This window comes from Palaemon carinicauda, chromosome 1 (assembly GCF_036898095.1).
Source record: "Palaemon carinicauda isolate YSFRI2023 chromosome 1, ASM3689809v2, whole genome shotgun sequence".
Lineage (NCBI taxonomy): Eukaryota > Metazoa > Arthropoda > Malacostraca > Decapoda > Palaemonidae > Palaemon > Palaemon carinicauda.
Window position 1 is genome coordinate 280,178,669 of NC_090725.1, and position 15,000 is coordinate 280,193,668.

At 31.7% G+C, this 15,000-nt stretch overlaps 1 protein-coding gene across 1 annotated transcript in view; it reads right to left on the reverse strand.

Annotated features, from left to right (window-relative positions):
- LOC137657203 (vascular endothelial growth factor receptor kdr-like) overlaps nt 1-15,000 on the reverse strand; it is a 118,748-nt gene that overhangs the window by 33,325 nt on the left and 70,423 nt on the right. The window contains 5 exon segments of the mRNA XM_068391550.1: nt 618-820; nt 2,366-2,504; nt 11,362-11,495; nt 12,232-12,358; nt 14,094-14,153. Of these exon segments, the coding sequence (XP_068247651.1) occupies nt 618-820; nt 2,366-2,504; nt 11,362-11,495; nt 12,232-12,358; nt 14,094-14,153 (663 nt within the window).

The window sequence follows — 15,000 nt, forward strand, 5'->3', positions numbered from 1 at the left end:
ACGTTAGAAATGTACAAAGATATACTTAACGGATTTAAAGGTCGCTCATGAATAGCAGAGGCAAGGGACAGTGACATTGCCCTAGCAAGTAAGACAATGCCCTAGAGACTTACCATATATATACATGATCAGCGCCTAAGACCCCTCTTCATCCAAGCTAGGACCAAGGAGGGCAAGCGATGGCTACTGATGACTGAGCAGATAGACCTATAGGCTCCCCAAAACCCTCTATTCTAAGCTCACAAGGATGGTGAGGTTGCAGCGACCAAAGAAACTAACGAGTTTGAGTGGGACTCGAACCCCAGTCTGGCGATCACCAGTCAGGGACGTTACCACATAAATATTTGGTGATCCCTTTTGGGCCAATTTGATAATCGACAGAGAGAGAAGATATAACTTTCAAAAGAGAGTAATAACTGCACAGATATATAATATAACCATGCAAAGGTAAACTATAGTTTCTTATATGTATATATATATATATATATATATATATATATATATATATATATATATATATATATATATATATATATATATATATATATATATATATATATATATATATATATATATATATATATATATATATATATATATAGAATACCCAAACAAACCTCATTTTTGCATTTATCTGGAAAACTCCATTTTTGATTCAGTGCTTCCATAAATGAGTCGTGGGGATATTTGCACGTCAAGTTCACTGTCGAACCTTCCACTACGTCATAATGGTCGTCAGTGTCTAGGTGTTCCTTGATTGCATTTCGCTGCCAGAAGTTACTCACATTCACTGAAGGTTCTCTCAGAATGTGTGGATAGGCTACGGGAGATAAATAAGATGTCGTTAGCTACGAAGGGGACATCTAAAATGCCCCAGAGAGAGGGGGATTTGTAAAGAAAGGGTATGATTTCTATTTTTGCTTTATCAAAACTTCATATAAATGATAAGACTCATATTTATTCATGAATTACATAGCTACTTCAGTTGGGCATATAGCTGTTTTTGAATACACTAATGAACCCATAATATGTTTTGATTATAGATTAGATCATGACACTAATTTGGCAATACTGATTAACCTATTCATAAACACATAAACTAACATAATAGTGAAGATCAATGATACTTCTAATGTGAGTATAAATTAAAAACTATTAAGCTTCGTGAATAAAATGGCAATGTATAAAGCAGAAAATAAAGTGGCAGGAAATCCATTGAGAAAGCAATACTGTGTTATTTTACTGATTGAAAGCAAATGAAATAGCATATTTAGTAAACAAAAACTCAAGTTGAAAGGCGACAGCAATAGCAGAGTCGAAAGAGTGGAGTCCGAATATTTGGAATAAAAGACAGAATAAAAAGCAAAAGCTACTTCATAAATAGCTAAATAGTTAATAAATCTATGCTACTTTATTTCATCTTAAAGGTATTGGAGTGGTTATGGTAATCATTATACATAATTTTGTCTGCATAATTCACGAAGTTACTAAATTCTTTTGTTAGTTAACTGAAAAAATTATCCTTTCCAAGTCTAGTGAGATGAATCATATTTTGGTTTCTATTTCTAGATATCAACCCTTTAAGATTGAAACCGTGGAAGATAAATATTTACAAAATTTCACAAATGTTTGTGAAACAGTGTGAAAAATGCTTTTGGCTCATAGAATCTTACGGATACCCCAAACAGGACAATTATGCTTTTGTAATTTGTATGTTTGGAATTAGTAGAAGGTTATGCATTTCCTCGTAATGACTCCATATACATATTCTTAGCACAAAATTCACTGAGGATAACAAAAAAAGAAAACAGTTATGTAAATAAGAAAAACAAAAACAAAAAGAAGTAGAACAAAATAACCAACATCTACGACTCGTATAAACTTACAATTTAAGAAGCACTAAAACAATAGAGATGACCACTATGTCAACCACAGGAATAAACATAATATTTGAGATCAACCAGTACAGAGAATACCAGAAAATGACAGACTAAACGTTAGACATAACTTTTGTAGGTAAATATTCACTTAGCATAACATAAAATGTCAGTATAGAAAAAAAATAAACATTAAACAGACATTATCATCACACATGCAATTTGAAACCAGACAACACCAATTTTCTTAAGATTTGTATAGAAGAATACGAAAGAAGTGTGAAACTAAACGTATCATATAGCTAACATATTCTACTATGTAACACCACCATTGCTACGAACACGGCCCCATAAATAAGTATTAAATATTATTTATCATCATATAAACAATTTGAAACCAGACAACACCAACTTCCTTAAGATTTGTATAGAAGAATACGAAAGAAGAAGATTGAATCTAAAGACATCATTTAGAAAACATATCCTACCAGGTAACACCATCACTGTTATGAGCACGAAGTCTTGAGTGTCATTGTATCTCGCTTCACAGAAGTAATCTCCCGCGTGTTTCTTGACCGAAGGCTTGCCAAATAAGAATCCGGCACGGGAGTCATAGGTTACATTGCCCTGAATAATAATATAACAACATTCAAGAAATACCCAAGAAATACTCCAAGTTTTTTGCCAGACTTTCTTCCCGGTACTGAAACTGTTATGAACATTTTCTTTTTCTTATTTTCAAGGAAGAAAAGCGTGTTAATTGCGTGACACATTCTACCTGAAAATATAGTTATTGTTATTGTTATTGTTAACCTCAACCTCATTAAATATAATAGGAAGATGATATAGTCGTGTTATGTAGCTGCCTGAGAGATTGCACCATGTAATAAAGCATTTTTTTAATCGGTAAATTTCATATTGAAGCACAAACACACACACACACACACACACACACATATATATATATATATATATATATATATATATATATATATATATATATATATATATATATATATATATATATATATAATATATATATATATATATATATATATATATATATATATATATATATATATATATATATATATATATATATATATGTACATATATCACAAGTACAGGTGATTTTAATTAATGTAAATATCACCCACGAATGGCATTTAATACCGAATTCTATCTTGGGAATATATATCCACTTGGAATTCATTTAATGGTAACAGCTTCTGGCCGGGTGGGGATTCGAACCACCACCTGTACGGCTTGAAACTATGCTGGCAGGGACCCTACTGACTAAGCTATCAAGAGAGACTAAAAGTTTATGACAAGTCCCCCTACATATTCTTGTCGAATTCAGGAATCTGTTCATAGACTTGAAATAAACCCATCTCCACCATGATAGCTGAATCGTGAGTTTGCAACACGTGGTTATTTTAATGAACATTAAAATAACCACGTGTTGCAAACTCACGATTCAGCTATCATGGTGGAGATGGGTTTATTTCAAGTCTATGAACAGATTCCTGAATTCGACAAGAATATGTAGGGGGACTTGTCATAAACTTTTAGTCTCTCTTGATAGCTTAGTCGGTAGGGTCCCTGCCAGCATAGTTTCAAGCCGTACAGGTGGTGGTTCGAATCCCCACCCGGCCAGAAGCTGTTACCATTAAATGAATTCCAAGTGGATATATATTCCCAAGATAGAATTCGGTATTAAATGCCATTCGTGGGTGATATTTACATATATATGTATATATATGTGCGTGTATATATATATATATATATATATATATATATATATATATATATATATATATATATATACAAACACACACACACATATATAAATATATATATATATATATACATATATATATATATATATATATATATATATATATATATATATATATATCTATATATATATATATATACACCGACCTATTCACGTTTCTTATAACCCTCATCAATGTTTCTAAAGCAGGTTTTTTTTCTTCATGGCGTTTCACAATTTGAAGTAATTTTATTTCCTTATATTGTGTCTTATTTCTCATTACCATTCATTTGGAACCTTTCCCTTGTCTATAAATACCTTCCATGCCCCGGCCAGCTACTCATCAACACTTTTACCCTTATACTGCCTCATATCACTTGTAATCCCTGCAACTCGTGATTTATTGCTCTTCATACCCCCTTATTAGTAATATGCATTGTTCTTACATTTGCACACTTTTCAATTGTGTATCATTTAGCTCTGCATGCCTTCTACCCTCAGTTTTTAACCAGTCCTCTATATTCATACTTAATTAACCAAAACTTTCCCTCAGTTCAGAAAGCATAAATTTATTTTCATCTTTCATTTCTAGATATGTTTGTTCATGAACAAATATCCTTCTTACTTACTTATTACAGATTTTTTTCTCTTAACTGAAGTTCCTGTTCATCTTCTGATTTTTTTTTCTTTTACACTATTTCTTTTTTAGTCTTAATTTCTTATTCATTAACCTTTTCACCATTCTGTAATCCTGTATAGGATGTACTGTTCTCCCTTAAGAAATTACCTGGAATATTTCATTTTAATTCCAACTTTATATTTCTTCCCGCCATTACTTTTTTTTTCATTCGCTAAAGACACAAACTCTCCAGGATGACTTCATAACTCTAGTATTTTATACAATCTGCGTATGCATAGCATATATTTTTTCTATTATCTTCTTATAGCTACGTATGATAAATTGAACGCATCAGTCAGAAATTATGATTTATTAAAAAAACACCAACTATATGAGATGAATAATCATTAATCACGTGATATGTGCAGGAAACCAGTAGGATAAATTGACATCTCAGGGTCAATCCTGATATGTCAATCAAGACGCTGCGGTATCATAAGAAGAGAAAAATATCTTTAATTCATTGAAGCCTGAAACTATCATAAATGTTTTTTTTTTTTTTTTTTTTTTTTTTTTTTTTTTTTTTTTTTTTTTGCTTGAATCAAGGCCCAGACTTTAAACATTATGGAGTGAACTGGACGAAAAGGATTTCTCAATCTTCGGTCAGATTAATTAAATGCCTGACACCTTTAGTAGTACCAAAAGTAAAAATATACCTGTATTTTCAAAGCGACAATAAAATCTCTGATAGTAAGATGTCAAAGAGAGTAAGCAATGAATAAAAGAAAAACTTAAAAAACTAAATTCTAATTACGTGTGAGTTCTAAGATTCTCTTGAAGGTCCTTTTGCGGTCATACAAAATGGGAGTGGCCACGGGTTCGAACTTAGTACAGTTATCAGATGCCTTAAGGAAGAAAAGTCTGTCAACGTTTGCTCCAAAAAATTCATCTATTTTGGCAGGATGACAGCCGCGGCTGGCATCCGATTCAGTAGGGGAATAGGTGAATTTATACTCGTCTTGTTTACAGAAGTCTTTCGGACTGCCAAGAATCCATCCAGGAAAATTCAACAGGAGGTCTCGCTGAAGTTCCACGATGTAATCGTTCGTTCGGTCTTTGAAGCGAAATATTCCGATAATGGCCAGGTTGGATTGCCTCATAGCTTCTATCATTTCTCGATCAAGAGATGGATCAAGACATTTCAGCGCCAATGTCTTTTGCAGAAGTGCCAGAACACACAAAAATAACACACTGAGACTTAGGTTTTTCATATTTTACGCTGCTATTTTGATATCAGATTTACAATGCTGAGTCTTAAGCACGGTACGTCATAGCATATAAAAGTCGTACAGTATAGTAATTAATCGATATTTAAACTTAATTGGGTTATTTCGGGATAAACAGAGGCTAAATTGACCAGAGGCATCTCATATAAACTTAACTTTGGTGATCTTCCATCTACAAAAAATTATGTATTTAGTATTCTTTATCAATTTCTTACGAAATCAGACAGCTTTAACTGCTTTGTACTTTGACACTTTAATGAAAAACTGTATGAAACAACGTTTCTACATATTCCTTGTAAACAAAAAATGACAGATTTTCAACATTGAAACTTCATCTTAATTTGTAATAAATTATAAAGAGAATGACATATTTAAATGTAATACTCAGTGTCACCATGAGAAGGTATTTAGTTGATGATTGTCTTGTATATCTTTTTTGTAAAGTAATGGGGCCCTTGGTTTAGATAACCAACCATTTATCTGGTTCCAATGTTGGTCCTCCAACTGGTTAAGCGTAATAATAAAACGCACAAATATCTTCTTAGTTTTTGGCACTCGGAAACAAATCACCAGCAATATTTATTGTTTAGAAAATCAATGCCGTTATTAGTTATTTTCTTTATACCAATCGCCATGTTCATTTGACTTACGCATAAATGACCGAAATGAACAATGTTCTTAAATCCTGATAATTGCGAGAGCCGATTGCATGGCCTTCTGCGCTATACGGATTTGAGTTCAAGTTCCCTTACTTGGGGTAGCACTCACACACACTTCCGATTACACAGTATTACATTTAGATATTGACAACCTCTATAAGCCTTATTTCCGCATATGTTGTTTCCATTTCCAGTTCCGGAAGTCTGATAAATAGCATTTTTTTACCGATATATGAGCAAGCGGCATCCTCTTACGATGTCAAAAAAATTATCCATTTCCTTCCAATTTCTTGAAAAGGTCCTTTACAGATTCTATCCTAAGTTCCAAAAGAAACGAAGAAGAAACGCACATTTTAATGCTTCAATGACAGTCAATTTAACGAATATTCAAAGGCTATAGGACTAATGACTTCAAAGATTTGTGTTGAAGAATTAGGTCGAATGTTTCAGTCTACCAGTTCAAACGTTGAAACATTATAACATCTAGAGATCTACCTAGAAAACTATAGCTTGTTGTGGCCGTTGGAAATTCTCCAATCTGAAATATTTGTAATTGTATCATAGGTTTCTCTCTCTCTCTCTCTCTCTCTCTCTCTCTCTCTCTCTCTCTCTCTCTCTCTCTCTCTCTCTCTCTCTCTCTCACTTCCCGCTGTCTCTTTATTTACTTTTGTCATTCAGTCTGTATATTTGTCTGCTTATCTGCGTTTGTCTGCAGACAAAGACACCCAGAATCATAAACACACACACACACACACACACACACACACACACACACACACATATATATATATATATATATATATGTGTGTGTGTGTGTGTGTGTGTGTGTGTGTGTGTGTGTGTTTCTGTGTGTGTTTGTGAGCGAGTATGTATAAAACTTCGTGCCCATCTATCTTTTCGTCATTTGCATTTTCGCTCTCTGCGACTGTCTCTCTACGCCTGCCTGTTTCCTTAATATCGTTTCTAATTGTTAAATAGGTATTTGATATGAAAGACTGGTGGTCATTCCAGAGTTTATGATGCCATGTAGGATTATCTTGGAATATTTCAATTATAAAGCTTAATAGATCGCTAATACTACTGCTACAACTTCGTCTATTAGCGTGTATTTTTCCCATTCGTATGGGATAACAAGGATGCCTTCTTTAGAAAGACTTTGCTTACCGTAGTCCCGACCGGCTGCCCTGCCTGTCATCGCGTAAACCCAGGTAGTGTATGTTTGTGTTGACCAGCCACCGTCGCCCTTCCTCCCAGCAGCGAGGAGTCATGGGGTAGTTAAGTCGACAGTTCGAGACGTGTAAGGTGTTTGTTGTGTTTTTAGAAGGTGTTGGAATGGCTGTGTTTGTGTGTGTGTATTAGTCTACCACTATCAATACTAATACGTTTCCTACGAGACATGGGCAGGAGACTGGCCTGAGTATAAGGCTGACAGAAGAGAATTTCACCCTAGGAGTCGACCTCCTAATTTCCCTTCCCCGAATTTTACGCACCCTTTAGATACATCAAAGAAAGGAGGTGGGGTGGGGGGGGGGGGTACCACTCGTCCTCGTGGCTCTAATCAGAGCTCAAATGGTACTGTTATTTAAATCTAATAATAATAATCGATTAAAGATGGAAAAGGTCAACTTAGCAGAAAGCCTTTCTATCTTATTATTTTCTCTCATTTTAAGAATATTTGTTTATTGTCTCTTGTTATATACTGTATGGTATTTTTTCTCTATTGCTATTTGCCTTTCTTGTGTTTACGGTCAGGTTAAGTTTTGTGTCTCTTTTTTTATTCTTTCATTTTTAGTAGAAGAAGGAAGGGCGTTTCAATACTAATAACAATCTCTGAGGTAGTTTTTCCAAAGAAAGTGTGAGGGAAAATTCCGCCATTATCATTAAGAGTATTCAAAATATTATAATTGAAATTATTCAAAATATTATGATAAATAAGACTATGAAAATTATTATTGTTATCAAAATTATTATTTGAAATCATTGAAATCATCACAATTATCGAAATAATCCAAATTACTATCATTATTAGGTTTTAATAATTTTGATAATAATAAAGATTTTAAAAACAATAATAATCTTAATGATTTTAATAACAATAATAATTTTATTAATAACAATAATAATTTTATTAATAATAATAATTTCAATAATATGAACAACAATGAAAATTTTATTAATTTTAATAATGATAACAACTTTAATAACTCTAATAAAGGTATAACCTTTCAAAATTATTGTTCTATTATCATTAAGATACATAATGTAAACGGTATCGGTACTTTTTGTAGTAGGCTTAACATACATCTTTACAATGCTTTACATCTATGTTTAGGTGATGTAATTGTATTGAAGAGATTATTCTCTTCTGGTGTTTAGTTATGGGGCCCTTTGACTAGCCAGACAGTACTACATTAGATCCTTCTCTTTGGTTAAGGTTCATTTTCCATTTGCCTACATATGCACCGAATAGTGTGGCCTATTCTTTACATATTCTCGTCTGCAACACTGAGATTACCAAACAATTTCTATCTTGGAAGCAGCCCCATCAATTGTAATATCCCCAAGTTTATCGTGGAATAATTTTTTTCACAGAAAGTAAGTTTTATCTGCTTCAAAAAATCTTCCAGGTTGTCTAACAAGAGATTTCTGACATAAACATTTCATATTCCTTACCCAAGGGGTTAATTACTACACTGTAATTGTTCAGTGGCCACTTTCCCCTTAGTAAGGGTATAAGAAACTCTTTAGCTATGATATGTAGCTCTTCTAGGAGGACACTCCAAAATCAAACCATTGTTCTCTAGTCTTAGGTAATGCCATAGCCTCTTTACCACGGTCTTCCACTATCTCGGAGTAGAGTTCTCTTGCTTGAAGGTACATTAGGACACACTATTCTATCTTATGTCTCTTCCTCTTGTTTTGTTAAGATTTTATAGTATATATAGAAAATATTTACTTTAATCTTACTGTTCTTAAGATATCTTATTTTTTCCTTGTTTCCTTTCCTCACTAGGCTATTTTTTCCTGTTGGGGCCCCTGGGCTTATAGCATCCTGCTTTCCCAAGTAAGGTTGTAGCTTAGCAAGTAATAATAATAATAATGATAATAATAATAATAATAATAATAATAATAATAATAATAATAATAATAATAATAATAATAATAATAGTTATTCGTTGTTTTGCTATTGACCATGATTATCATATCATATAAATTGTTTTTTTTTTTTTCTACTTGAAGGCAAAGTTGACGAATCATCTATTTTCAAGGATTTATGAAACACCATTAATTGCAATGTGTTTTTACAGCCAAATTTGGCCATTGGCGGAGGCATTTTGCACACACACATGCAAACACACACACACACACACACACACACACACACACACACACGCACACATACTTTAATGACGGTGTTCAAGTATTTCCTGGCGAGTACATTTCTCCCGTTAAAGAATATGCGCTCTTTTGTAGACTTTATTATGGACGATCTTAGCCCTTTGCGTCAATAGGCGTAGGAAGAGATGATGATGATGATGAATATATTGTACCAACCTGGTACAATATGGACGACAGTAGCCTATCTACCTTCTTGATTATAATGGTTTATTTAAGGAAAATATTTCTATTTCAATGTATATATTTTTCTTCACATATGACGTGGGTGGTAAAAAAAACTCAGCGAACAGCGAAAAGAAACCAGGAGTAATAGCCTTTTCTACAAGTTATTTTACTGAAAAAAGGGGACGTGCATTGTCATACATTACACAACTGAAACTATCTATAAGAATAAAGACTCGAATTCGTTTCCTTGAAAATCTTCTGGATGTCGTGGCTCTGAAAGAAAGCTATACATTAGGATAAAGCAGTAAAGCTTAAGCTGTCTGCTGTGGCTTTATTGGTGTTAGTAAAAGTGGAGCGATTATATTTCCGTTGAACGCAAAAAGGGCAAAAGCAATGAAGAAGACCAACTGTATTCACACCGTTAAAAATTTGTAGTAAAAAAGAAAGAAAAAAAATAAACAGTAAGAATTCTAGAATAAATGTTGCCAGACATTTACCTTATTAAAACCGGATATATTAACGTTAAGGAGTGACATTACGGCCACCAACCCGTAAAAGATGATAACAAAGTTGGGTAAAAATTACGGTCATCTATATTTTACTGAAATACGCCTGAAAACAGTACATTTTTTTAAGGAGAATTTCCGATTGTTAAATTTTTTCTTAACAGTGTATTTGTAACCTGAAGTTGTTCTTCTAACGGAAAAAGCATTCAATCTACATGCAAAATAGCATTAATAGCATTAATAAGCAAGAAATTATTACTGAAACAGAACAAAAAACGTTACAGAGGACGACAGTATATCTATGATCTTTTAGGAATCCACTGTAATTAGCAATGCATTTTAAGAATCCCACAGCTTCATCAGCAACAAACGTAAAGCCTTCTCTGGGATTCTGTTGATTTAATTAAAAAAAAAAGGGCGGTTAATGTTGGAAGCGGAAATTCCTTCCTTCCAATTAGTAGTGTTTTAATGCTTAATAACGAATTCTTAAATGTAATTATATCAACAAGGAGATCACATCAACAGTGTTAACAAAGAAACGTAGGTAAATGAGAATATTTTCTCTTGTATTTTTTTCATCTCACAATGTAAAGGATTAAACCACATGCACACACACACACACACACACGCACACACACATACACACACATCTATATATATATATATATATATATATATATATATATATATATATATATATATATATATATATATATATATATATATTTATATATATGTATATATATACATATATATAGATGTGTGTGTATGTATGTATATGTTCTCTCTCTCTCTCTCTCTCTCTCTCTCTCTCTCTCTCTCTCTCTCTCTCTCTCTCTCTCTCTCTCTCTCTCTAAATATATATATATATATATATATATATATATATATATATATATATATATATATATATATATATATATATATATATATATATATATATAGTCAAACAATCACACATATGTATATAATGTATATGTATATATGCATACATATTAAACAACATGCACACTTTCATGTGGGCCTAAGCACATATTCTCCCTCCTCACTATAGATAAAATGGTAGTACTCACGTAAGTGCCTTGATTCTTATCTAACGTAACTATGACGTCAGGAAATGTCGGTTTGCAGGGGACAGTAAAGTTTTCCCCAACTCTTGCATAGAGATAGTTCCTCTCAGCTTCCTTCGCCAGCAAATGTTTGAAGTCTATTGAAAAAGAGGAAACAGAATATATTTATATACATAAGAATAAGACTCAAACTCAATTTCTAAATAATCAACATAAACATAGATATAAGATTTACCCCATGGTTCTTCTGCATCTGAGTATCCTGTTTCCCTGTGATTTTTACGCACACACACACATACACACACACAAACACACACACACACACACACACACACACACATATATATATATATATATATATATATATATATATATATATATATATATATATATATATATATATATATATATATATATATAAACCACATGGGAATATGATGCTCAGATGCAAAAGAACCACAGCGAAAATCTTATATTTACTATTTTCATATTCTCAGTGGTTCTTTTGCACAAATGGACACACACACACACACACACACACACACACACACACACACACACACACACATATATATATATATATATATATATATATATATATATATATATATGTATATATATATTCATATATATATATATGTACAGTATATATATATATATATATATATATATATATATATATATGTATATATATATTATATATGTATATATATATATATATATATATATATATATATATATATATATATATATATATATATATATATATATATGTGTGTGTGTGTGTGTGTATATACCTGCAAAAGACCTTTTTTCCAAGATAGATACTGAATAAACTCTTATTATGAAATTTAGCTTCTTTCCTAAACTTACCTTTGACGTAGACGTAGACAGCGGTCACGTTATAATCATTTGGTGAAAACGTAGCCTTCTCCTTGTTCTCGGTGGTATTATGAATGCAGAAGTAGTATCCCACATTGGTGTAGTTAACATTATTGACCTGCAAAGGGAAGTCTCTGAGGAATACTTCGTACTAGTAACACTTTATAAGATTCTCGAAACTTTTTATTTTTAGAAATACCTAGAAAGGCTTACAAGTCACTTTTTTTGTTTTTTATTTCCAATATTTCGAGACAAACATGAAAGTGATTAACCCTTTCACCCCCTAATGGACGTACCGGTACGTCCTTGCAAAACACTGTTATTTACATGTCATTGCATATTTTTGATAACTTTATGAGAAACTTCAGGTATTTTCCGAAAGAATGAGACCAACCTGACCTCTCTATGACAAAAATTAAGGCTGTTGGAGAAATTTAAAAAAAAAAAAAAAACAGATATAGCAAAATGTGCTTGAAAGTTCAACATAGCTTGGGGGTAAAAGGGAGTTCTGATAGATACCTACAATTCTAAGTAGACCTAGGAACCTAAATAAATTGTTAAGCTCTACCATACTATGAGAGAAGAGTTTTGATCGGAACAAGTGAATCCTGAATATTTAATTTTAATTTTTCAACTTGTCAAATAAACTACTTTGCTTGAATATATTCACCAAGACTCAAGTAAATGATGAGAAATTGCATGATGATTCTCATATTATACATTCTTGGTAAATTTCTCAATAATGGTTATAAACAAAAAAGGATTGTATAGAAATGATATATATATATATATATATATATATATATATATATATATATATATATATATATAAATATATATATATATATATATATATATATATATATATATATATATATATATATATATATATATATATATATATATGTATGTATGTATGTAAGTATGTATGTATATATACTTATATACATAGTCTTGCTGCTTAAAATTTGTTACGCTATGCAGTATCAGGTGTCAGTCTTTATACTAAACTCCGAATCTAATTTCTCACAAAAAGGCAATTGCTTTGACTACGTCAGTGAATTTACAATAGAAATAACCACGTATGCAATATAGTTAATAATAGTGATAATAATATTAGTTTTGTGATTCCAATGCTTAAGGAAATGTTAAGGAAAGTACGGAGTTCACAACAGCCATTAAAAATATGGTTCCTGAGAAACTATTGTATTACTTTAGAAACAACAGAAATGAGAATGCTGAGGTGGATTTTGTGAACATTACTGCGTGAAAGATTGGAAAATTGTGAAATAAGAAGAATGGCAGGCGTAGTTAAGATTACAGATGTGATAAGAAGGTCATGACTAAGATGGTGTGTGCACGTGTTGAGAATTAAGGGTGAGGAGGGAGAGAAGAGGGCTTAGGAGTAACCTGTTAGGGGGATGAATGGGAATCGAGAAGGAGGCAGAAAATTAGATGGTGAGATAAGATGGAGGATAATATGGAAAGATTAGGTTTGGTGGAAAGCATTAGAAAGGGCGCATCAGGCAACCGACCCCTTAATGTAGGTATCTATAGACCTTGAATGTAGGGACAACCGGTGGGAAAGGAGAAGAGAAGGGGTTTACTCAAGATTGTCTCTAGAATACCGACTGCAATTCTTTTTATATTCTTAAAAACGACTAAGAAATATCCTTACATTCTCGAGATGGAAGAGGTACTTACAAAGACAGTGAATTCAATAATAGTCTGAACGTTAATATGGAACATCTTTTACACTCCTCAGTCATTCTAAGCTTGGAAGAGAATTGGGGGATTATTTCGTAATCGCAAATTTTTGGCCGAAAGTTATGAACTATTTTTTCTGTACTTACGACAAGGTTTGCAGCATGTGGTCGTTCGTGTCTCTCATCGTATGTTTCTTCGTAATTCTCCTGCAAAGCAACAAATGATATTAAATCAAGTAAGTGAAAGAAATTAAGAAAACTGCAAAGAAGCTATTAAATTTGGGGAATCGAGTGAAGTGAGCAACACAAGAAAGTAGTATAAAATCAAGTAAAAAAATGAAAGATAAAAATCGAACACAGTTCTGAAATATTACCTACTAATATAAATGTGAAAATGTGGATTAATACAAATGGAACTTTTTAAACAAACGAGCTACTGGTGAAATCTGATAGAAAGGAACTTATGAGGAATATTAGAACCTCTTTACTATATTGATGGGAATTAAATTATGTTTTCAATCTGCATGGAAGTAGATAAGGAGGTTTTTAGAGTCTGGGTTGAGTTAACGTGAATGAAACTCCTGACCATCACAAGATTGATTAATTGATTGATTGATTGAAGATCTAACATATATATATATATATATATATATATATATATATATATATATATATATATATATACATACATATTTATATATATATATATATATATATATATATATATATATATATATATATATATATATATATATATATATATATATGAACAGAGCTATTAGGAATTTTACAGTTCATTAACTGATTATACAAATGACCTAAAGTAAAACTTGTGAATTTCTGTGTTCATTATTATCATTATTATTATTATTATTATTATTATTATTATTACTAGCTAAGCTATATTATTATTATTATTATTATTATTATTATTATTATTATTATTATTATTACTAGCTAAGCTATAACCCTAGTTGGAAAAGCAGGATGCTATAAGCCCAAGGTAACCAACAGGGAAAAATAACTACATGAGGAAAGGAATTAAGGAAATAAA